Genomic DNA, 22,362 nt, shown 5'->3' on the forward strand with positions numbered 1-22,362 from the left:
TTTCAGGGCTCCTAATTCTTCTATACCTTTTCGGAGAGTCCTTTTAACCTTCCTTTCTGACTGACGCCAAAACTGTCTAACGTCAATCTCACCGTTACCGGGTATTGACACCGTGCTGAAGTTGCTTTGGGATTCCATCTATATAATAGGAAATATTTTATACCTAATACCAAGCACTTTTTAGGTCGTCGTAGTCGTACTCACAGTCCTGACAATGCCAAAACAATTTAACCTTAGTCTCAAACTTCTTACCACATCCACAATCATAACTGCTCATACACTTCGTCTTCATTTTCAAATGCTTTTTCAAATCCGCTTCTTTCTTAAAAGTTCTCTTACATTCTTCGCACTCCATATATAGACTAACATATTTAAGTGCGCTGTTGCCCTCAACCACACTTGGAGTGGGGGTCGTCCGTAGGTGGATTTTTGATACGGATCTTGCCCGTGTTGAGATTGCGCTGGAACCCCCATTCCCTATACTACTACACTAATGCGTTTTCGTTTGAAAACGCAGACACGCATTTCGATGCGTTTTGGCCTTCGGTCCACATTAAAACGCTCGAAATAATAATAATAATAATAATAATAATAATAATAATAATGATATTTATTTAGACACGACTGATATTACAGCATGGCTGATGTGGTCGTGTATAATTTTAAGACTATAATAAAATAATAATTATTGGAGACGAGAAGAAAACATTAAAATAAGTGAATAAAGAATTCGATGAATAAGATAACATAAGATGAAACTAAAATCAAGTCCTTAACAGAGTTGATATTATAATAGATATAGTTATTGTTATTTACATATTTACATTATTCATTTACGTGATTACACGAAAGTCATATGTTGCATTGTCCTGCTGCATTGTTCTCATAAGTCAGTACGGAGGGCATGTTTCAACTCCTTTTTAAACATAGATTTGGATTTGAATGTTCGTGATTCATCAGGTAGCTGGTTCCAGAGTTTGGTACCTTGGAGTCTAATGGATTTCTTGCCGTAGTTGGTACAGTTTCGTGGCAGCTTTATGATGTTGGACCCTCGAAGATTGTATCCAACGTCTCGCCTTGTGAAGAGTTGTTGCAGGTCGTGGTGCGAGATTTCGTCGTGTAGTCACATGTGTACGAAAACGCCAAGTTTGATGTTGAAGAATTGGGTCAGTGGTTTCCAGTGCGGTTGGTCCATGATCTGAGTTCTTGGAGTATCCCATGGCAAGCCATGGATGATACGAGCAGCACGGTAATGGATCCTTGTAGGCTCTCCATAAGCGTCTTGTTGCAGGATCCCCAGATGAGTAGGCCGAGCGTATTCGTCGAAAACACATGAAAACGGATACACATCGTTTTGATGTGGACGGTCGAAATTGGAGCCTTTTGAATACGATGACGTCGAATGCGTCGCATGATCTCTTATCCAGGCCTCCCTAGTTTCAAAACAAATATGGCGGATGAGCAGATTCTTATGTTGTTGACTTGTTTAATTACTTGTTTGGATCTAAATATTGCTTTGTTCAACCTTCGGTTGGCAACACCAGTTCAGTTCAACGTTGACCGTCTTACTAGTTACACATCGTTTTGTAATTTAGTAATTATTCCTTTTTAAAATTTTTTTTATTCAGTTGCTTTCCTTTTGCTTTAATCTGTTCTTTCGTAAAATTCTAGTCTTTCTCTTATTAATAGGAACTCTAACGCGATCAAATAAAACGTAAACGACGAGTAAGACGTGTATTTTCATAACCGTCATGCCGCATCAATATTAGGTCAAAACGATATACGGATGAGAATAACCATCGAGAACCGCCAAAGGAAAACTTTATGATAGCTAACGAAAGAAAGCAAGATGCAAATCTCAACCAACCAAAATGAAGAAGCTAATGGATAAAATCGAGACACAATCGAGCCATGTTGATAATGTTTATTATGTACAAAATGACAAGTTCTTATTCTCTCTATTTTTCATTACACACACTAAACGCATAATTTATTACTACTATACTATGTCTATTCTTTGCGTACATATTTACGGTGTTCAACTTACCTATAGAGAAAAAATGTCGCTCTGGGATATCCTCACGAGTAAGTACCCTACAATTCATATTCTGGCTGCGTTACTAGCGTGGTTGGTCCTTGTAGTGTAGTGGTTAACACATCGTACTGGAATACCGAAGACGTTGGTTCGATTCGATATTTTTCTCTTATTCTTTTTTTTTTTTTTTTTTTCATTACACACACCGAACGCATAATTCATTACTACTATACAAGTTCTTGGTCAACTGAAAGTCGAACTTCATAGAGAATTTCAATCTTTGCTCGTTGATCTAGACAAAGAAGAGAACGTACGACAGGCACATCAATGGTATGAAGAAAAGCGTCATAGAATTGAGATATTTATTTCTGGAATGAATGACTGGACAGTGATGGCCAAAGAGAAGATCGAACAACAGCTCGACAAGTCCCCCTCTGATAACTTGAGCGTTACATCCAAACAGTCCTCAATCAGAGCCATTGAAAGAGCAAGAGTAGCAGAACTATTAACCCAGTCAGCCTTGCTGGAAAGGAGACAAGCAAGAAAAGATAGAGAAGCTTGACATCGAAGAAAAGATGACTGTGAACAAGCATTGATCGAGGCAGAAGAGGTTAGAGATTCCCAGTTACACCTAAAGGCAGTCGGAACACCAGTAAGTTCACACGATCTTGATGACTGCAAGCAATATGAGGACAAACCCTTGAACGAAAGAGAGAAGTTCCTCGCCGTGAAACAGATCTGTTACGGCTGCTACAAACCAGGTCATAGATCACGTGGCTATATACAAAAAAGAAAATGTACTATCTGCGAAGGACGACATCCAACTGGTCTCCACGATTATAACTTCACAGCGACACAAAGATCTGACTCGTCACGTGGAAAGGAAGGCAGCAAACCTGACTTAAACAACATTATGATAATAATCACGTTTTCAACTCAAGAATTATTGCTTCTGAAGGATGCACAGTACTACCACACAGCAAACTCAATCCTTACCCGTTGTTCCTGTCAAGCTACAATGGAGGAACAACCAGGAACAATCCTGTTACGAACGATGAATGCCGGTCAAGCATTGCAAGACACCTAAGCTGTTCCAGGTCTCAAGATCTCTGATCTAAAGGGTGAAAATAGCATAGAGCTACCAAGAACGTTCACAAGAGAAAATATCCCATCGTCTGACAATGACATACCTCAACGAGAAATGGCTAAAAAATGGCAACATCGGCAACCACGTGGACAAGAATAAACTACTCAAGAATCAGAAGATGCACGAGGACTATGTTAAATTCATGAATGATCTACTGGACAAAGACTATGACAGAAGTGTACCATCATCGCAAGCTCTACCTGAATCAGGAAAGGTTTGGTATTTACCGCATCATGGAGTATACCATCCCCACTTGCAAAAGATACGCGTAGTCTTTGATTGCAGTGCAAGATACGGCGAAACATCTCTTAATAGTAAACTGTTGCAAGGTCCAAATTTGACACGTTCCTTAGTAGGAGTACTGACAAGATTTCGCGAAGAGCCAGTAGCCTTTCAAGCTGATATAGAGGCTATGTTCCATCAAGTGCGTGTATCAGAAAAAACCCGGAATTTTCTGAGATTCCTCTGGTGGCCCAACGGAGATCTATCGCAAAGTTTGCACGAGTACCAGATGAATGTTCATTTGTTTGGCGCAATTTTCTCACCAAGCTGTGCCAATTATGCGGTTCGAAAGACAGCTGATGATACAGAGAGCGAAGTTGGAAAGGAAACGGCAGATCTCTTGAGAAAGAACTTCTACGTAGATGATTGCTTACGCTCAGAGGAGACAGAAGAAAAAGCAATTGAACGCTTAGACAGCACCATGGCAGCATGTTCGAAAGGTGGCTTTCAACTTACAAAGATAACGAGTAATGGCAGAAGATTATTGGAAAGCATTTCCGAAGACGATCGTTCCAAAGAAGTGAAAGTTATCAACCTTAGCTTTGACGTCTTACCAGTTGAACGTGCACTTGGAGTCCAATGACATATCGAGTCTGACACATTTAGTTTCCAAATCACTCTTAAAGACAAGCCCCTGACGAGAAGAGGAATATTACTGACGATAAGCTCAGTGTACGACCCACTTGGTTTCGCAGCTTCAGTTCTACTACCTGGGAAAGTAATTTTGCAGGAACTTTGCAAAACTAATGCTAGTTACCGAAGAATATGTGCATGTTTGGGAAGGATGGAGAAACCAATTGCCTTTGCTTGAAAAGTTCAGCGTAGCAAGATGCGTCAAGCCTGAAAACTTCAGAACAGTCATCGATCGACAGATTCATAACTTTTCTGACGCCAGCTGCACAGGTTATGGACAAGTCTCCTACTTACGACAAGTCAATTCAAGAGGAGAAGTCCATTGTGCGTTTCTAAAAGCTCCCATCAAGTCTATAACTGTCCCAAGAATGGAGCTAACGGCTGCTGTCGTCTCCTGCAAGATCGGAAACAAGCTCGTTGGAGGATTTGATTATTATGTACAAAACCCAACATACTGGACCTACAGTACCACAGTTCTAAGATATATCCACAATGAACATGCACGATATCAAGTGTACGTTGCAAATAGAGTCCAGACGATAATAGATAAAACCGAACAAGAACAATGGAGGTACGTGCATCCCGTGGTCAAGATTTCGACCAACTTAATGATCAACACCGTTGGATAAAAGGCCCGGGTTTCTTGTGGAAGCCAGAGTCAGAATGGCCAGAGTGCTTCGTCAAAAACAATAACAATAAGAACGAGTCAATAGTGAACACGACAACAACACAAGAGCACCACAACACAAGAGCACCACAACACAAGAGCACCACAACACAAGAGCACCACAACACCAGAACCCTGGAGCGATTCCACTATTTCTCACAATGGCAACGTCTAAAAAAGAGTCTTTTCATGGATACTTCGCCTCAATCCCGATCAAGCTGCAGTTCCAACGAGTAAGAAACAGAATGCAAGATCCGAACCTAGACCAATCACAGTTGAAGAAATGAACAGAGCAGAAAGAGTTATTCTGAAAATAGTACAGCAAGTCCACTTGCCATTAGAGATTGCCACTGTGAAGTCAATCAACCAAGAACAATTCAAGGATATCCGATCAAAGTTCAAGAGAAAAAAGACATAGCTGAAAAAGTCAAGTTCATTGTACAAACTAGACCCAATTATAGATGAAGATAGGTTAATTCGTGTTGGCGTAAGGTTAAGCAACTCAGATCAGTTTGCTGAAGATTTCACGCATTCTGTGATTCTCCCAAAGAAAGATCACGTTACCACTCTCATCATACGCTGCGCGCATGACAAACTGGCTGAGGTATCACCCTTAGTGAGATCAGGACAAAGTATTGAATCATCAATGCGAATTCAGCTCTAAGAAGTTACATCACCAAATGCGTCAATTTTAGACGATACAGAGGTACCGCACGCCAACAAAATATGGAGGATCTGCCAATGAGTAGAATCAGTCCAGAACCACTTTTCACTTATTGCGCAGTGGATTTATTTGGCCCCTTTCTCATAAAAGAGGGACGCAAAGAGCTAGAGATATGGTGTAATCCTTACTTGTCTTTCGAGCAGAGCAGTGCACATAGAAACAGCGAATTCATTAGAGACTGACACCTTTATCAATGCATTGAGAAGATTTGTCGCAAGAAGAGGTACAGTCAGAGAGATACATTCAGATCAAGATGCCAACCTAATGGGTGCGGAAAGAGAGCTCAAGCAAGCATTAGAGGACGTAGATGATGACAAGTTACAGAATTACTTGACTACCAAGTGTAACGCTGATTGGGTGATCAAGTGGAGAAGAAATCCTCCAGCTGGGAGCGACAAATCCGTACGATACGCTCAATCTTGAGATCATTGATGCACAAGCATGACTATACAATCGACGACGAATCACTTCGCACCCTCCTAACCGAAGTGGAAAGCATCATAAACAGCCGCCCTTTGATGTTTCCATCAAGGGATCCACACGACATGATCCCTCTGACACCAAATAACCTTCTAACCATGGAGTCCAAAGTTGTACTACCACCTGCTGGAACGTTCCAGAAAGAACAAAGAGAACATCTTAACTTACGTTAAACTCATCACACGTAGATGAGCTTGGCGTTGGTGCTTGGGTGGGAGGAGCCTCGGGAACTCGGCGGAGGTCAGCGGTAACTATGGCAACCCTGTCACCTCCCACCTAGCACCGTCACACTGACTTGGCAGTGGAATACTTACCTATACTTACCTTCGTGGAGGGTGGGTGGGAAAACAAATAGCGTTGGTGTAGCGTACAAACTGCGTAAGCTAGCGTTAGCGATATGAGATAGCGCATAGCGTTAGCGAAATCGGATAGCACGTGGCGTTAGCGAAATTGGATAGCACCCGATGCAAGCTTCGTCCCCAGATACCATCTGTTCATCATTCATCTCATTGCGTGAGACATTAATTTGCTTATCAGATGGCCGCGAAGCTATAGCCTTTTGATGACAGATACTTGCGATAACAGGCAACTTAGTTCAAGTCTAACTTTGCTTAAATATTTTATTTAACCACATTTAAACTCATCACACGTAGATGAGCTTGGCGTTGGTGCTTGGGTGGGAGGAGCCTCGGGAACTCGGCGGAGGTCAGCGGTAACTATGGCAACCCTGTCACCTCCAAATGATTCTCCAAGGTGCTTGGAGAGGAGGAACAGGAAGAAGGGCCTCCCACCACAATGATCCAAGCACCAACCCAAACTAAGGTCACTCCAGGAAATTAAGCTTGAGAAAGATAGCGCGAGATCGAGGCTAAGGATTCTGTAGGTGTCCGGATATAACTTTGATAAGCGTTACTAGTCCATCTGCCAAGGGTTTGGATCATGTGATCTGGAACACCATTGCGCGCTGCAACTGTGGCGGCTCCAATCCTGAAGCTATGGCTGGAAAAATTACCAGTCACTCCCGCACCAGCGAAAATATCCCTCAGCCACGACGTCAGCAACTCTCGAGACAATGGTTGGCCATTCTTTAATAAGAATAGTGGACCTGAAGCATTTCCTCTTTTATGCAGAAAAGCGGACATTGCAGTCACCGTACACAGTGGGGAGACGCCACAACCAATGTGAACATAGCACCCTGCGCGGAAAGGATCGGTTTTGGATGCTTTGATCCATACCCGTAAGCACGATGGTCGGTCCAAATTATCAAACGACAAGTCCGAGACCTGCAGGTGAATGGTGGGGTCGAAACTGGCCAAGCTGGAGACCGTAAACTCTGCCGATCGCAGGAAACCAAAGTATGCGAGCGTACATGACGACCAAAACATGGCATGGTCAAACGAGTCAATATCCAGGGCCTTGAAAATGGTGAGCATGAGAGCGTCGGTAATCGGTAGACGCTGTGAAAACTGGGACCATTGGGAACGTTTAATGCCCCGAAAGACTTGATGCAGCCGCGGACAATTTACCAATGGATCTGCGTGACCCTGCTCGATGTGAAGGGCCCGAACCGCTGACAGGTAGACTTTAATAGACCGATGCTGAAGCGACTGTGCCAGAAACGTTACAAAAAGACATAAAGTTCTCTCATCTGCAGGTAAGACAGGAACTTTGCCAAGCTGATGGCAAAAATCAATAAATTTACGCTGAGCAGACGCGTAAGTGCGATGTGTGGTGGGAGCCAGGCCATTTAGGAGGAATTCCTGACACTGTTTCTTTAGAGTGGACTGGTCAAGTTGAGAAGAAGCTGATGCGGAATTGGAGTTGGGGATCGGTGTGCTGAAGGAGCCAAACGCCTGAACTCCTGCCAACGAAAACGGGATAAGGCATCAGCGATTGCATTGTGGACGCCGGGTATGTGGAGCGACGAAAAGGAAAAGTTAAAGCGCGCTGCCGCTAGCAACAGACTGCGCAACAGCCGCATCAGGTCGGGGACTTTAGAAGTCCTGCCGTTCAGCATGAACACCACAGCCTCGTTGTCGGAACGAAAGATGACATGCTTTTTGGACCACCGATGGCCCCACACATGCGCGGCTAGAACGATCGGAAAGAGTTCCTTATATGCAATAGATTGAGAACCCTGCTTCTCCAACCAGACACCGTTGAACCACGCTTGGTCCAGAAAAGCTCCATAACCAATTGCTCCTGAGGCGTCCTATACCACCTGGGTATCGCCTACGACAGGGATACCAGGATACAGCCAAAAAGAAACCCCGTGCCACGTAGAGAGGAACTGGTGCCACCAGTCTAAGTCGCGATGGAACTCGCAATTCAGACGTATAGGATGGTCTCGCTTGCGGAAACAGCCTAGCAGGTCAATCATGCGCCGTATGAACGTGCGACCAGGCCACACCACCTTCACTGCGTGGTGGAGGTGGCCAATCAACGATTCTAGGTGATGTCTATTACACCAGCGTCGCGACCGCCAGGTAGCAATCAATAGTTTAAGGTTGCATAACTTATCTGCTGGCAAACGAGCAATTTGGTTCACTGAGTCCAATTCGATGCCTAAAACAACCAGGGTAGTATCAGGGCCTATGCATTTGTCGGGATGTAGCGGAACACCTAGAGTGCGGCATACTTGACGTGACTTAGCTAGGTTAACTGCGCAGGCGTCAGTGTTAGGAGGGCCCGCCATGATAAAATCATCAAGATAATGAACGAGATTGCTAACTTGGTAATTGTTCACCAAAATCCACTCTATCATCGAGGCTACCGCATTGAAAATAAACGGGGCTGATCGAAGACCAAAAGGTAACGCTAAGTCAACGTAATACTTTCCGCGCCACTTCATACCGAGAAGGTACCTGTCAGAAGGATGAACCGGAATATTACGGTAGGCCGATTCGACGTCGAACTTTGCCATCAGTGCTCCGGTACCAAGGCTAGAGATCATCCGAATGATTTGATCAACCCTGACATACTGAAGGGTAAAAGCCTCGCGGTCGATACCATCGTTCACGCTAAGTCCCCTGGGAGATGAAAGGTCGACTATGAGCCTCCATTTTCCAGGCTGGCCACGCTTAGGTATCACCCCAAAGCTGCTGACGTGCAGGTCAGGAAGGGGAGGTTCGGAGAAGGGGCCCGCGACCCTGTTCGACCTGACCTCGTTTTGCAGATACGAATCAATCACCTGAGGGTTGTGGATAGCGGTTTCCTTGTTACTCTTGGCCGATCTTAAAGAGCTGAGTTGACTTTGGAATCCAACTTTGAAACCATATCGAATCCCACTTAAAACATAAGCCACTTCAATCTGGTCTGGGTGTGATAGCAACTCTTGGGAAAACCACTCAACACTAAGGGGCGTGACGTCAGATACCAACGGGAGGTTAAGCATAGCTGAAAGAAGATACAATACGACCGTGAAAATAATAGTGACCGGCAGATGTTCCAAACTGCTCACACGACTTAAAAAGAGATACGTGAGGCGATAAACGACGAGTAAAGCTAATTACCCTAGATAGGAACTTAGACGGGGTAAAATTACATGCACATAAACATAATATATCGAGAGTAAAGTATATGCTATGGGAGGGGGAGGACCCACTCTGGCGATAACACGGGACACGAAAAGAACGAAAAATTAGCAAAATAAACGCGTAAGAGGGTCCCGACGTAAAGCTTGAAATGCTGTTGCGATAGCATACAAAGGGACCTACAGAGACAGCTAGAAGACGGCTTAATTGTCCTAATAACGCCGCAGCCAATCATAGAGGCCAGACTGACAGCAAAGCTAATTTCTTAAGGGCCTGGTTACGCGAAAAGATTGTATCAAGGTTTTGTAAATATAACGCGCTAAAAGGTATGACAGCATAGAGAGATAACACAAAAGTCCTAGCACGAAAGGTTTTTTTTTTTTTTAAATATATATATATATGTATATATATCATATGCAATGAAATACCAGTGACATTGTCTGCGTTTCTCATAAAGCCTAGCATGCAGAAAAGAAATAACGACGGCACGAAATGTCCCGAGACCATTGAAACGTTCCAGACAATTGACAATACACAATCTAAATGCACTTGAACTGTCTAGACAAGATTACGAGCGAAAATTATAGAGTGCTATACAAGATAGCTAAAGCTAAAGAACAAATTAAACGGAACATTTTTTTTTTTTGTTGTTGTTGTAAGAACCATAAGTATAACATAAAGTACTAGCGTGCTTGGATTAGCGGCGCTTAGACCTGTGAAGTTCCCCCGACGACTCGGCAAACGTGGATTTCCGTTTGGACTCCGAAGACTCGTCGGTCCCACTCGGGCAATCTACCAAGCGATGGCGGCCAGAACATGAAGAGCACTTGTGTGCGAAGCGGCAGCCACTATAACGCGAAGAACACTGCCCCCGATTCCAAGAACGGCATATGGTGTCGCTATTGGATGAGCCCTTGGGTTCTGCTCCTTCAGCAGCTGTAGCACTGAGAGCGCGTGGGACAGATCCCGCGGTGTGGAAACTGTAGAGCTGGCTATTGATGTGCGACCAGTCTGTGAGTTTGCTTGCTGCTGCGTGCTCACGAAAAGCCTTATCGTAAGACAGCCAAGCCCGGCCGCTAAACTGGCGATAGGTTCGCAGAATAAGCAGCTTGTAGAGCAAAAGATCTTTCCAGCGATTGGGAAAATAAGAAGTCAGCACGAGCGAGTAAATGCTGAACGCCTCGACCCACGTCATTATGTCCTCTACCTTTCGCCGCTGGCGCTTGGGCGTAGAGGTCAAAACGATGCGACCATCAAAGAAGAGTTGGGGCTCGTTTTCCGTCTCCACCAGGTTAGGAGAAATGAGATCGCTCATGTCGACGAACTTGCCACTGATGATCTGGGTAACCAGCTTTGCGGGAACGGGAGAGCAACCTGGGCCAACGATAAAAGGCTGATGCAAGACCGCCGAAACAGATGGCAATGATGGCGCCCAAACCGACGAGACGGAGCTCGGCACAGATGCTGAGAAAGCTAGCGTAGCGCTCGTGTCAGCCAATGACTGCGATGGTAGCGTAAAAGTGCTGGCGAATGAAGGTACAGGTAAAATAGACGTACCTGTAGCGTCCTGCGTAGCAGAAACCACTGCGGAGGTGGAAGAAGTTGGCAGTGCAGGCTGTGAAGAATAAGGTGGCGAGGAGGACGAGTTTCCTGACCCATTTGCAGAGGATGCCTCCAAAACCGCTTGAACAACCTCCCGGATAATCTCCTGCCGGTCTTCTGCAGAGAGTACGGCCGTACTACTTCGTGTAGCCCGAGACATAACGAGAGTATAGCGTAAAAACAAATAGCGTTGGTGTAGCGTACAAACTGCGTAAGCTAGCGTTAGCGATATGAGATAGCGCATAGCGTTAGCGAAATCGGATAGCACGTGGCGTTAGCGAAATTGGATAGCACCCGATGCAAGCTTCGTCCCCAGATACCATCTGTTCATCATTCATCTCATTGCGTGAGACATTAATTTGCTTATCAGATGGCCGCGAAGCTATAGCCTTTTGATGACAGATACTTGCGATAACAGGCAACTTAGTTCAAGTCTAACTTTGCTTAAATATTTTATTTAACCACATTAAACGATGGAAAAGAGTACAGTATCTGGACAATCTGTTTTGGTCTAGGTGGAAGAAAGAGTACATCCAAAGTCTACAGCCAAGAGGTAAATGGAATGCTATCAAAGTTGGAGATAAAGTGCTTATTGTCCAACATTCTTCCCCAAGACTGGGAAGAATTTTCAAAGTCAAGACCGACTCCAAAAACCTTGTACGTTTAGCAACAGCAGCAGGGGGGGGGGGGACTCGCGGCCACCCCCCGGAATTACATGGGTATTCCCCGCGCTCACGTACGTGCGTCGGCCGCGGGTATTACCCGTAAGGTCGTTCTGGATATTACCTGCGTAATTCGATTCGAAAAGCTCTCTACGGGTTTTACTGGTGCCCCACATTACTAAGTTAAAATATTTGTCTTATATACGATGCATGAATGTAAAGAGTTTGCTTATGATTTCTGTGTAAAGTGCTTGAAACCCAAGTTTGTACCTACTAAGCCAAATAAGTATATTTGTTGTGGTAAAAAAATGCAAATAGAAGACGACACGTCAGCACAGTGTTACGAAATGTGGTAAGAATATTCGTAATGCCGTACCAAATGCTACCAGAGAGCAATATTACGCCAATGGAGGTCGTAAGAAAACACCTTATAAGAGAATAAAATACTTTAGGGACTGGATGAGTCATATCCAAGGTTATCGACCGGTATATTTAGACAACGAAGTAAAGAAGAAAATCATAGACCACTTAGAAGAGCCAACCCCACAAAGCTTAAGGAAGACATTGAAAAAATTAAAACTAGGAAAATATTACAAAGCTATTCCCTATCTTTTATCTGAAATTACCGGTAAGTCTATTCCCGAGGTTTCTGATATGACAAAAGCCGAGTGGATGTTTTGTCGGTTGGATAAGGATATTCCTTATTACCCTGACGTAATTTACGAAATATTTTACAAAATAGACCCCAACCACCCCCTATTAGGATGGATTCCGAGAAAATAAAAATGCAAAACTGGCGTTTATTTTGCCATGAAACCCCACTGGGGAATGCATCGCGCAGAACACCAAGCTATCCCCAGTGGGGTTTTTTGCATATGTCTTTCTTACGACCCACCAGAGGGTGAACTCCGGACAGCGTCCCGAGACACCCCCTGACTTTTCCAACTTTTCCTCGCGAAACCCCCCATCGCGGGGTTGAATCGCACTTTCTATCTTTCCACCCCTCCCCCCACGGTTGCTGTGAGTGGGGGAGGCTTTTTTTTTTTCACTCACAGCAACCGGTCCAAATGCGTCTACAGCGAGGCTTGAACTCGGGACTTTAGGCCTCCCCAGCTCCAAAGTCCACGATCACAAGCGAACGCCAGACACATCTGGACGCTTATGTATGTGAAAATTATTATATTTATGTCTTACACTCTAATTTGCATATTTTCTAGACTGACGTTCGATATGTAAATAGAATCCCGTCACGCTCTTTTCGAAGCAGATGTTTACTGAGCAAGCTTTCTTTGAAGCTCTTCTTTCGCTTCTTGGTAGATCTTTTTGCGAGATTCCTCGGAAAGATCTTTTACGACTGTTTTTTTTTGTTCCTTATGTCTGACTTTAATTTCTCGTATTTGCCTTCTTCGGCCAGAATAAGCGAGAATTCAACGTCGTCTATCTTTTTGTCACGCAAAGCCTTCGAGACAAGATCGGTAATTGTATTTACTTTAGCCCTTGACAGAGCTATTGTCGTGTCATGCTTGGATATTTTGCTTGACAACTGTTTCATAATGCCCGTAGCAACGGCTGAAATAATACCACAGGCTGCCCCGACGCCGGCCAAAGGAACTCCAACGATTATTCCCGGTCCGGTAAGCGAAGTAGCAACGCCGGAGCCTGTTAACACAACAGATATGGATCCTGAAGTTATCGAAATCTTATGTAGCGTACTCCGGGCTCTGACGTACTTTTTTCGGACTTTTTCGTAGTGTTTTTTCTGCCCTTCCAAGTAAGCCAGGATTAAATTTGCTTTATTCAGACGAAAGTTTTCAGCGTTTAATTCGTTAGGTTCCTTAGGAAGTTCAGGATAAAGTGGAGGTGCTGATGGTATAACATCCATTATATATACTAATGTACGACGCTTTTGGGAATGATATTGAGGAGCAGCCACATCGCGATAATCGAGATTACTGGAATTGGAGAGCATTTAGGAAGATGTTTCCGCATGCGGACCCTAGTAAGTTCGAAAGAAGGCCCGATGGTATTTACTATAACGGCTCTAGGATGTACAGCAACGAGGATTTGAAACCTACGCTGGTCGATCAGATAGACTCTCAGCTGAAGCATCCTAAGATCTTACCGCCTGGTTATGTTGAACATAAGCCCAAGCAGGAAAAACCTACTAAACCTAGTTGGTCAAAGGAATTATTGCTGGGTACCAGTACTTATCCGATACCCGCGGTTCCATTTGATGAACACCCAAGCTTGGGCCTAACGCTGAATATGCGGATCTCAAACAATCATTCCTTTCCGTTAAAGGTGCGAGATATTTTCAAAAACGTGCCCATTGTTCATACCACCGCTAAGGAATCTCATGAATGGTTAAGTGGTCCTAACATGCGTTATTGGGCCGCAGCAACTAAACTTTGCGGTTTGGTGTGCCACTAGCGGCTGCGGTGTAAGTGCGAACTTGATGAAGAATTCAATATTTATGTTTCACTTCCACTTCACGGTTAGAAGAATACTACATGAAATGGGTGTTACTGCATTACCAGGAGATGCTGCGTTCTATCCAAGAGATAACAAATACGACGTTCCGGCCTATAACAGGCTTTGTAAGGAGTTCGGTGTTGTAGGGAAGGATTTTAGATGCACTGTCGGTGCTAACAATGGCTTGGGGTATATTTGGGCTTATTGGGGGATTGGTGGACATGTGCTAAGCGATAAGGAAGTTCATGCGTTGAATCTACGATGGAACACTGGGTATCACAAAGAAACTCACGACAGTAGCACCTTCTTTGAACCAAATGCTAAGACCACTAAGGAAGTTAGAGACGGACCTCTGTTCAAAGACGAGGGCAGGGGCCAATCCACTGATTATTAAGATTACCAACGACGAGCAAACGAAGCAATATCTTAATTTCATACCCAAAGTAGGCAAAGGACTAACTAGAGCTGGCCTTGCCCGTTTGAACCGCAGCATAGAAGCTTACGTGTATTCTATTCTTGGAGCTCAGGTAAATACCCGATCGAGTATAATTGGAAATACCGGCGCCGCAGAAGAGACGCGGGCCGAAGCCTTGATCTTATTCGAAAGTTCAATCTTGGAGGGTGACATTAGCAAGGGCGTACAGCGTTACCAACTAGCTATACAAAATTCTAAGGCAAGGTTGGACTATGCTGTAGCCCCGGGTTGTTGGTTAATGCCTAGTAATTTATCTATAAATACTGGCTCTGTAGTAGGATACAACAACAAACTTCAACGAGCTACTAAGGATATGAAGTTTGGGGCAAATGACGTGAACTCTGATACTACCAAGGGCATTCCTCACTTCGTAGAGGAGCCAAAAAAGTCACACGAAACGAAGCTACCCGTAGTTAAGAAACGAAAGAAGGTCTTGCCTACGATACCCGAGGAATATAACCATAACCTGCTAAAAGCCGGCTTAACAGCTGCAAGCATTGGTCTGAGTTATTATATATGGCGATGAACAACCCCTACGTAGCTGGAGTAGATTGTGTTTATACGACTTACACAGGCGAGAAAAAATACACCCAGGCATCTTGGATTGATGTCACGGGCATGTCCGTGGACTTGAACTACTCAGGAAAGAAGTTAATCCTTTGTAGTATTTGCATTGGTACGAGCAGCCATGCCAACGTGGGCTTTAGGTTCCTGGATGACAATGGCATACTGCAGCCTATGCGCGCGAAGACGAACAACAGGGAGCCTGCGCATTTCTCCGTAGAGCCGCCAGCGAATAGCGCCGAGAATTTATCGGTTTGGACTTTCCACATGGTTGCTGATTGTCATGGGAAAGTAAAGCTACAGATAAGAATAGACGATACGGGAAAGGTCACGGTAAATAGCATAGAGGATCAAAGAGATCGGCCTTATAATCACGCGACCATTAGCACTTTGACGGCGGTTAGCCTTTAAATATATGAATCCGCATCAGAAGGAAACTCGTTACGTTTACTATTTGGAGGAAAAGAACCATGTTGAATCTACTGCTTGGAAAGACACTGGCATGTGGGTTGAAGTTGGAGGCGCTGCGTTGGTTATCTGCACCATTAGCATTAATACAGGGTCGGGCGCAAATGTGGGGTTTAGGCTCGTCGATGAAAATGACGAGCCCCTGCTTCCTTACCGAACTTCGACGAACACTAGGAAAGTTGCCCATTTTTCGATGGAGCCCTACACGATATCAGGTGAAGACCTAACGCCGGTGACTTTTCACATGTTAGTCAATTGCAAGTATGCTCGGCTGCAACTCCTTTCTGATGATGGTGGTACTAGGATAAATCGCATAGGTAGTAATCCACCTAATGAAGTCTGGAATCATAAGCCCATTTCTACCATGAGTGTGTTGCCGTTGGTTCCAAATTACCAGGGCGGCGCCAATACTGTCTTTCATTATCCTCAAAGCAGGGCACCGCCCGATGAGAAGGCTAACCCTTCATCTTCTTCAGGAGTACCACCCCAATAGCTACGACCAAGATCCAAATGTTATTCCCCACAAACTTTAGCAGTTCTCCGCCAGCCCTAAGTGCCAGGCCAAGAACGCTACCAAGCAGCCCAGGAAGACCGGCTGCCATCTTTTTTCCCAAGTCCGTCAGCCCATTGCCTAATTTCTTTACGCCCGCGCCTGTAGCCTTAAGCGCGGATAGGATAACTCCTACTACGGTGCTAATAGCAACCGCGAATGCCAGCGGAACGCCATACTTCAAAAGGGCTCTTTTTACCTTTTCCTTGGTGGTAAGCCCCAGCTCCTTTTCCAGGTTGTCCTTTTGCGCCTGTAATTCCGCAAGGCGTACCTCGAGGGCCTCCACTTCCCTTTGAGCTGCTTCCCTTTCCTCTTCGGGACGAGTCTGGTCCGCAACTACTTCTCGCTGCCGCTCTATTTGCCCCTCCAGGTCTTCAATAGCCTGATCTCTTTGCCGGTTTTGCTCTTCTTTAGTGTCGATTTCGGCAACCAACTGCCGCCGTTCCTCTAAAGAGTTAACTAAGTTACCCTTTAAGTTCTTAGCTTCTTCCTTGCTCATGTCCAACTCTGCTAAGGTGCGTCCAAGGTTCTCCTCGATTTGGTTTTTTTGACGCCTAATGTGACTTAATTCATTTTCTAATTCGAGTATTCGATCGTCTTTATCCTCAAGTTCTATGTTGTGTATGTCGGCGAGTACTTGGGCTTTCCTATCGTATTCTGCTTTTGTTTCTTCCAACGTTTCTTGCAGGCCTTCGGCGCGTTTTTCTAACGCGACCCTTTCGTTTAGGGCTGCCAACCTTTCTAACGCACTTCGGGTAGCTAGTTGAAAGCCTTTTAATCTTGAGACGTCACCCCTAACGTCACCATTCTCATCAAAGAGGGGTTGCGGTTTCGTCCAGCGGTCTTTGTCAGGAAATCTCAGGTCTTGGACGCTTATAAGGACTCTGCCGCCGCGCTCGGTAAGCCTTACTTCGTCTGAGTCAAAGTTGGAATACATATCTTTTAGCCGCTGCATGGCCTAGTTTACGGTGCCTAAGTCCTCTAGCTCTATGTGCTCGCGCGTAAGTACGTACTCGCGTGCTCTGGGATGTCTTAGGGCCTTTGCAATTCTATTCCTTGGGGAATCGTCAGGTTGTTGGGTGGGAAGCAGCGGTTTTTCGTCACCGTCGTTAATGTCAGCTTGGCCTTCCTCAGTGGTGGGGTCGAAGTCAGTAGTTTCGTCTACCTCCATTATATATGATAAGCTCAAAGTTAAACCCCAACGTATTACCTAAGCAGGTTGGCGGACTAAAGGCAGAACGCACCTTTCACCGGGTCACCTTTACCCCCAGCAGCGCAAAGCCAGGAGAAACCTTGTACGTAGGCGTGCCCCGTCTAACGGATAACCTAGTATTGGTTCCTGGCACGTTAGCGTTAAGGTTTGACCTAGTAATACAGCCAGATACCGCAGACGCGCGTTATGTGGTCAATAACGTAGGCAGGAACCTCGTTTCCAAAATACGCGTGAAGTTCGCCGGGGAATCCCTTTTGGACTTAAATAGGTACGATCTGTACGCCACGTACAAGGACTTATGGTTGACTGCATTTGACCGCGCGCAACGGATAGAACAAGGAATAGCAAGCGCAGCCTCTGGCGCCTCAGGAGAAGACGAAATAAAGGCGGCCTACGGTACTAAATATGTTATCCCGTTGGACTTCGAAGTTATCACGAACCACGGCGCATACTACCCAAGGCAGCTAAGTGAACTGCAGTTTGAAGTGACCCTAGCAGATACTACGAACATCCTGCAAGGAAAAGATGTAAGTTCAGCAGCCGTGGATCCTTATTTCATCAAGAACTTGGAGCTGCAGTACGAGACGGTATATAGCGAAGATCTGGCTCGTAGCGCTGGCATGGAATACAGTGCCGGGAAGGCATTCCTTTACGATCACGTAGTAATGTATAAGACGTTCAGCTTTACGAACAACGTCGAAGAGGTTATCAACCAAAGCATTAATCTTCCCCGAAGAAGTCTCACGGGGTTAATGTTGCTGTTCGCAAAGACATACACCGCAGGATTGCGTGACTCTGAGGTATTCTTTAATCCTAACATTACCAACGTAGGTGTTAGTATTAACGGAGTGCCTAACAAGGTCTACTCCCAAGGGATAAAGCCCGCGGATATGTACCGGGAAGTCGCGCGGAAGTTTGGTGACCAAATTACCCCAAAGGAGTTCTTCACGGATAAGTATGCGTTATGGATTGACATGCGCACTACCAACGATGAATCTATGCACGGTCAGGGTCTGCGGCTGGTAAACACCCAAGACGGCATTACTTTGGAAATTAAACGCACTAAACATGCCAGCGATTCGACTAAGATAAACTGCTACGTCTTCGTGGTGTCTGACGCGCAGCTAAGCGTAGAAATGAATCAGCTAAAGAGCGTTGCTTATTAAAATATTTGTCTAATATACCATGTTACGCAACTTCTGCAAAGAAAACACCAAACTGCAATGCATAGTGCAAGGCGAAACTTTATACTTTAAAGCGAAGGAGGTGGCTTTGGCGTTGGAATACGCAGACCCTAAGGATGCTATTAAGGTACACGTTCGCGATAAATACAAGAAAAGGCTTAGTGAACTTAGAAGGGAGGCGATTCACCTCCCTTCCAACTTACACCCAGATTCCCTGTACGTAACCGAATCTGGGTTGTATCAATTGATATTCAGTTCAAAGATGTCAAAGGCAGAGGAGTTCCAAGATTGGGTGCTTGAAGAGGTCTTGCCAGCATTAAGGAAGACAGGCAAGTATGAAATAGAGCGGCGTTTTAACAGTCCTAACAAGTTGGTATTTAAGATCGAAAATGAATTCGACCTGCATAAAAAGGTAGTGGACTACATCCGCAGGTTTTACCCCCAAATGCTTGTGACCCCTGGTCTAGGTGAACTGCAGGATTCGGACGGCAAACGTATAAAGTGCTGGCAGAAAGGATATCAACGGGGGCAACCCGACTTGTTAATTCTTAATGCACACGTGCGATACCGTGGTTTCTGCGTAGAGCTGAAGACTCCAAAAGGCAATGGGGTATTATCTGAGGATCAACGTCGCCTGTTGCACGAATACGAAAGAAATGGTTATAAAGTAATGATCAGCAACGATTACGACGACATCTGCAGAGCCATCACGGAGTATGCACGAGGAATGCGTTTACCATGTAGGTGGTGCTGTAAGCGCTTTAAGAGCGCGCAGACTCTGGGAACGCATCTTAAAATGTTTCATAGAATATATGGAGTTTGAGGCTGTAAGGCAGATACACTGGAGAGACTTAAAGGAGGGTGTTACGTATGAAATAAAAAATTATGTAGCCTTTGAAGATATTGACAGGCTACGGTTGTTGTTGGCGCATGAGGGTGTTACGTAGAGCCTGTGGGCGCCAGATCGCGTCCGATACGTGATAGAGGGGCAGGAGTTTACGCATCTGAGGTCGTATGGGAAGAAGGATGGTCGCTGGGCGTTTGACGTCGCAAAGTGCGTCCTTCCTTCGCCTCTATGTAGTTAGGCGCATTTAAAGTAGGGTCGTCGGCAGTGCTCGGCGACTCTTTTTTAACGATGCAGTCTGCAGGGGGTTCACATGTAATACAGTCCATATATTGAAAGGGCGATTAGGAATCCTCCAAGAAATGCTGCTGCGTAGGCTATCATATATCCTTGTCAGAAACCCCCTCAGAATGTTAAGGTGTGGTTAAGTTTTTGTTAAGGAAGGTCGGAAACTATCTCAGAAACCATCCCAGAATGTTAAGGTGTGGTTGAATTCTTGTTAAGGAAGGTCGGAAACTATCTCAGAAACCATCCCAGAATGTTAAGGTGTGGTTGAATTCTTGTTAAGGAAGGTCGGAAACTATCTCCGAAACCATCCCAGAATGTTAAGGTGTGGTTAAATTCTTGTTAAGGAAGGTCGGAAACTATCTCCGAAACCATCCCAGAATGTTAAGGTGTGGTTAAATTCTTGTTAAGGAAGGTCGGAAACTATCTCAGAAACCATCCCAGAATGTTAAGGTGTGGTTAAATTCTTGTTAAGGAAGGTCGGAAACTATCTCAGAAACCATCCCAGAATGTTAAGGTGTGGTTAAGAGACAGTTGAATATGTGCTCCTCTTCTCTTACACATCCACATCTCTCACATTGCTGCCTCCAGTATTCCCTGTTAGTCCATGGGACACCTTCTAACGCGTCAAAGCGGGGTAATGTCCTGCTTATCTTCCTAAAGTAGTCTATTCGATTCCTTAGGTAATCATTCTTATGTTCACAATTCATCAGATAGCCGCACTGGTAACAATCCACTCCTTCAAGGTCGTACTTCTCTGAAAGGTATCGATATGCTCTTTCGTGTCTTTTCTTATATGTCTGAAGACGTTGGCGGCTACTAAGAACCTTAGCACAGTAACTACATTCTGTTGTCCTACGGCAAACGCCCTTCTTAACATGCTGCTGTAGTTTCTGTAAGGTACTGAACTCCCTGTTACAGTCATTGCAGGCCTTACTGATTGGCTCCTTTGTGCAAACTCCATGCCAAACATGGTATTGCAGTCTTTGTTTGGTACTAAATACCTTCTTACATTTCAAGCAGTCCATATATACTTAACAATATTTTAACCTCCATTTAACATTCCAAGGCATCTTTTGAAATAGTTTCCGACCTTCCTTAACAATATCTTAACCTCCATTTAACATTCTGAGGCATCTTTTGAAATAGTTTCCGACCTTCCTTAACAAAGTCGTAACCATATCTTAACATTCTGAGGCATTTCTTACGGGAGTCTTGGACCCAGCTTAACAATATCTTAACCTCCATTTAACATTCTGAGGGACATTAGATTGGGTAGCGCATGAAGTCCACGACTGACTCCTTTGCCCACGTTGCCATCGTTATCAGCGCGCCAAACCGTTCTGCGCGCTTTAGACCACACATTTCCTCATAAACCTCCTTTACGCGTTCATTCAGCCGGTCTATCTCCTCCCTTTGCATTTCGACCGTCCTCTCCAGGTCTGACTTCCTTTTGGCGATGTTAACCATCTTTTCTACTGCTTCCACTGGCTCCATATATACAATGGATCCGAACCATATTCCTTGAAACGCTCTGATAGTAGGACCCACCGGCTGCGGAAAGACCCAATTCGTAGTAGAGCAACTATTAGGACCCTTTAGGTACCGCTTCGACTACTTAGTGCTGCTCTGCCCCACCTACGTGAATAACCGCACCTGGACGGGCATAGGAGTGAAAGATGACGACTTCTTCGTAGATATCTTAGACCCTAACGAGTTATCTGGACATCTTAAGTTCTCGCACAAACAATTCTCGTCTCGCGAGGCTCGACGAGAGAGTACGCAAACCCTCTTCATACTGGATGACATTGCCTGTGGGGATGATGTAAAGAGACGCACGTCAGAGCTCGTTAAACTCGCCTTTAGCGGCAGACACGACAATATCAGCGTTTGGTTGCTCTCGCAGCAGCTTACCAGCGTCTCTAAGCCCTTTAGGGAAAACATAGGATCTCTCGTAGTATTTTATACTCCGAGCAAGTCAGACCTGGAAACCATCTTGAGCGACTACGGCGGCGAGATGAGCAAGGAACAGTTGCATGAATACATGCGGTATTTAAAGACGCACCAACATTCCAAGATGATCTTCTCTTTGAGGTTTCCGTATGATGTTGAGCTTCGAGCGTAGATATATATGGAGATTGAGCAGTTGATAGATGAAGTCCCCACACAGTTAGACGAAAGTAACCTCAAGGAACAACTTAACATCCTTGTGTCATCTGGGAAGTGCAAGGAAATGATAGGCAAGGAACTTACCCATGAGCAGGTTAATAAGTTGTCGGAAGAGGAAGTCAAAAAGTTCCATAAGAGGTATGAGGCTGCCCTTGCAAGTAAGACCACGGACGCCGTAGCAGACTCAGCCATTAAGTTCGCGACTAAATTGCTTGGACTTGCGCTGCCCATAGACGACGTGGAGCAACTGCGGAAGGACATAAGCGAGGACTATGTCATCGCCCAAGAACTTAAGATAACCTGTGGGTGGTTGTCTTTGAAGTGCGGCAAGTTAATGGCAGTCGCCTCTGCGGCACTTCACATAGCTCAGCAC

The 22,362-nt window shown here is 45.0% G+C and overlaps 2 protein-coding genes across 6 annotated transcripts in view; one reads left to right on the forward strand and one right to left on the reverse strand.

Moving 5' to 3' along the window:
• LOC116289229 (uncharacterized) overlaps positions 1–22,362 on the forward strand; it is a 113,572-nt gene that overhangs the window by 79,881 nt on the left and 11,329 nt on the right. The window contains exon 10 of one of the 5 annotated variants that reach the window (XM_089031365.1): positions 11,619–11,656. The exons of the other annotated variants lie outside the window; for them this stretch is intronic. Within the exon in view, the coding sequence (XP_088887491.1) occupies positions 11,619–11,656 (38 nt within the window). The remainder of the gene's footprint in view (positions 1–11,618; positions 11,657–22,362) is intronic. 5 annotated transcript variants of the gene reach the window in all.
• LOC148910663 (uncharacterized) lies at positions 6,571–11,553 on the reverse strand. The gene is made up of 2 exons (XM_089031361.1): positions 11,059–11,553; positions 6,571–7,829 (listed from the first exon to the last, which is right to left on the reverse strand). The coding sequence occupies exons 1-2, from the start codon at positions 11,345–11,347 to the stop codon at positions 6,805–6,807; spliced, it is 1,314 nt and encodes a 437-aa protein (XP_088887487.1). The 5' UTR covers positions 11,348–11,553; the 3' UTR covers positions 6,571–6,804.

The sequence above is a fragment of the Actinia tenebrosa genome, unplaced genomic scaffold, assembly GCF_029948245.1.
Source record: "Actinia tenebrosa isolate PJP-AT-01 unplaced genomic scaffold, QUT_ActTen_1.0 PGA_scaffold16__25_contigs__length_10494907, whole genome shotgun sequence".
NCBI lineage: Eukaryota > Metazoa > Cnidaria > Anthozoa > Actiniaria > Actiniidae > Actinia > Actinia tenebrosa.

Coding starts and splice junctions, on each gene's coding strand:
- LOC148910663 (XM_089031361.1), bottom strand. CDS start 11,347: ATGCGCTATCTCATATCGCTAACGCTAGCTTACGCAGTTTGTACGCTA. Junction 7,830..11,058: donor TGCTACGCAGGACGCTACAG/GTACGTCTATTT, acceptor TTTCGTTGGCAG/GAGTTCAGGCGTTTGGCTCC.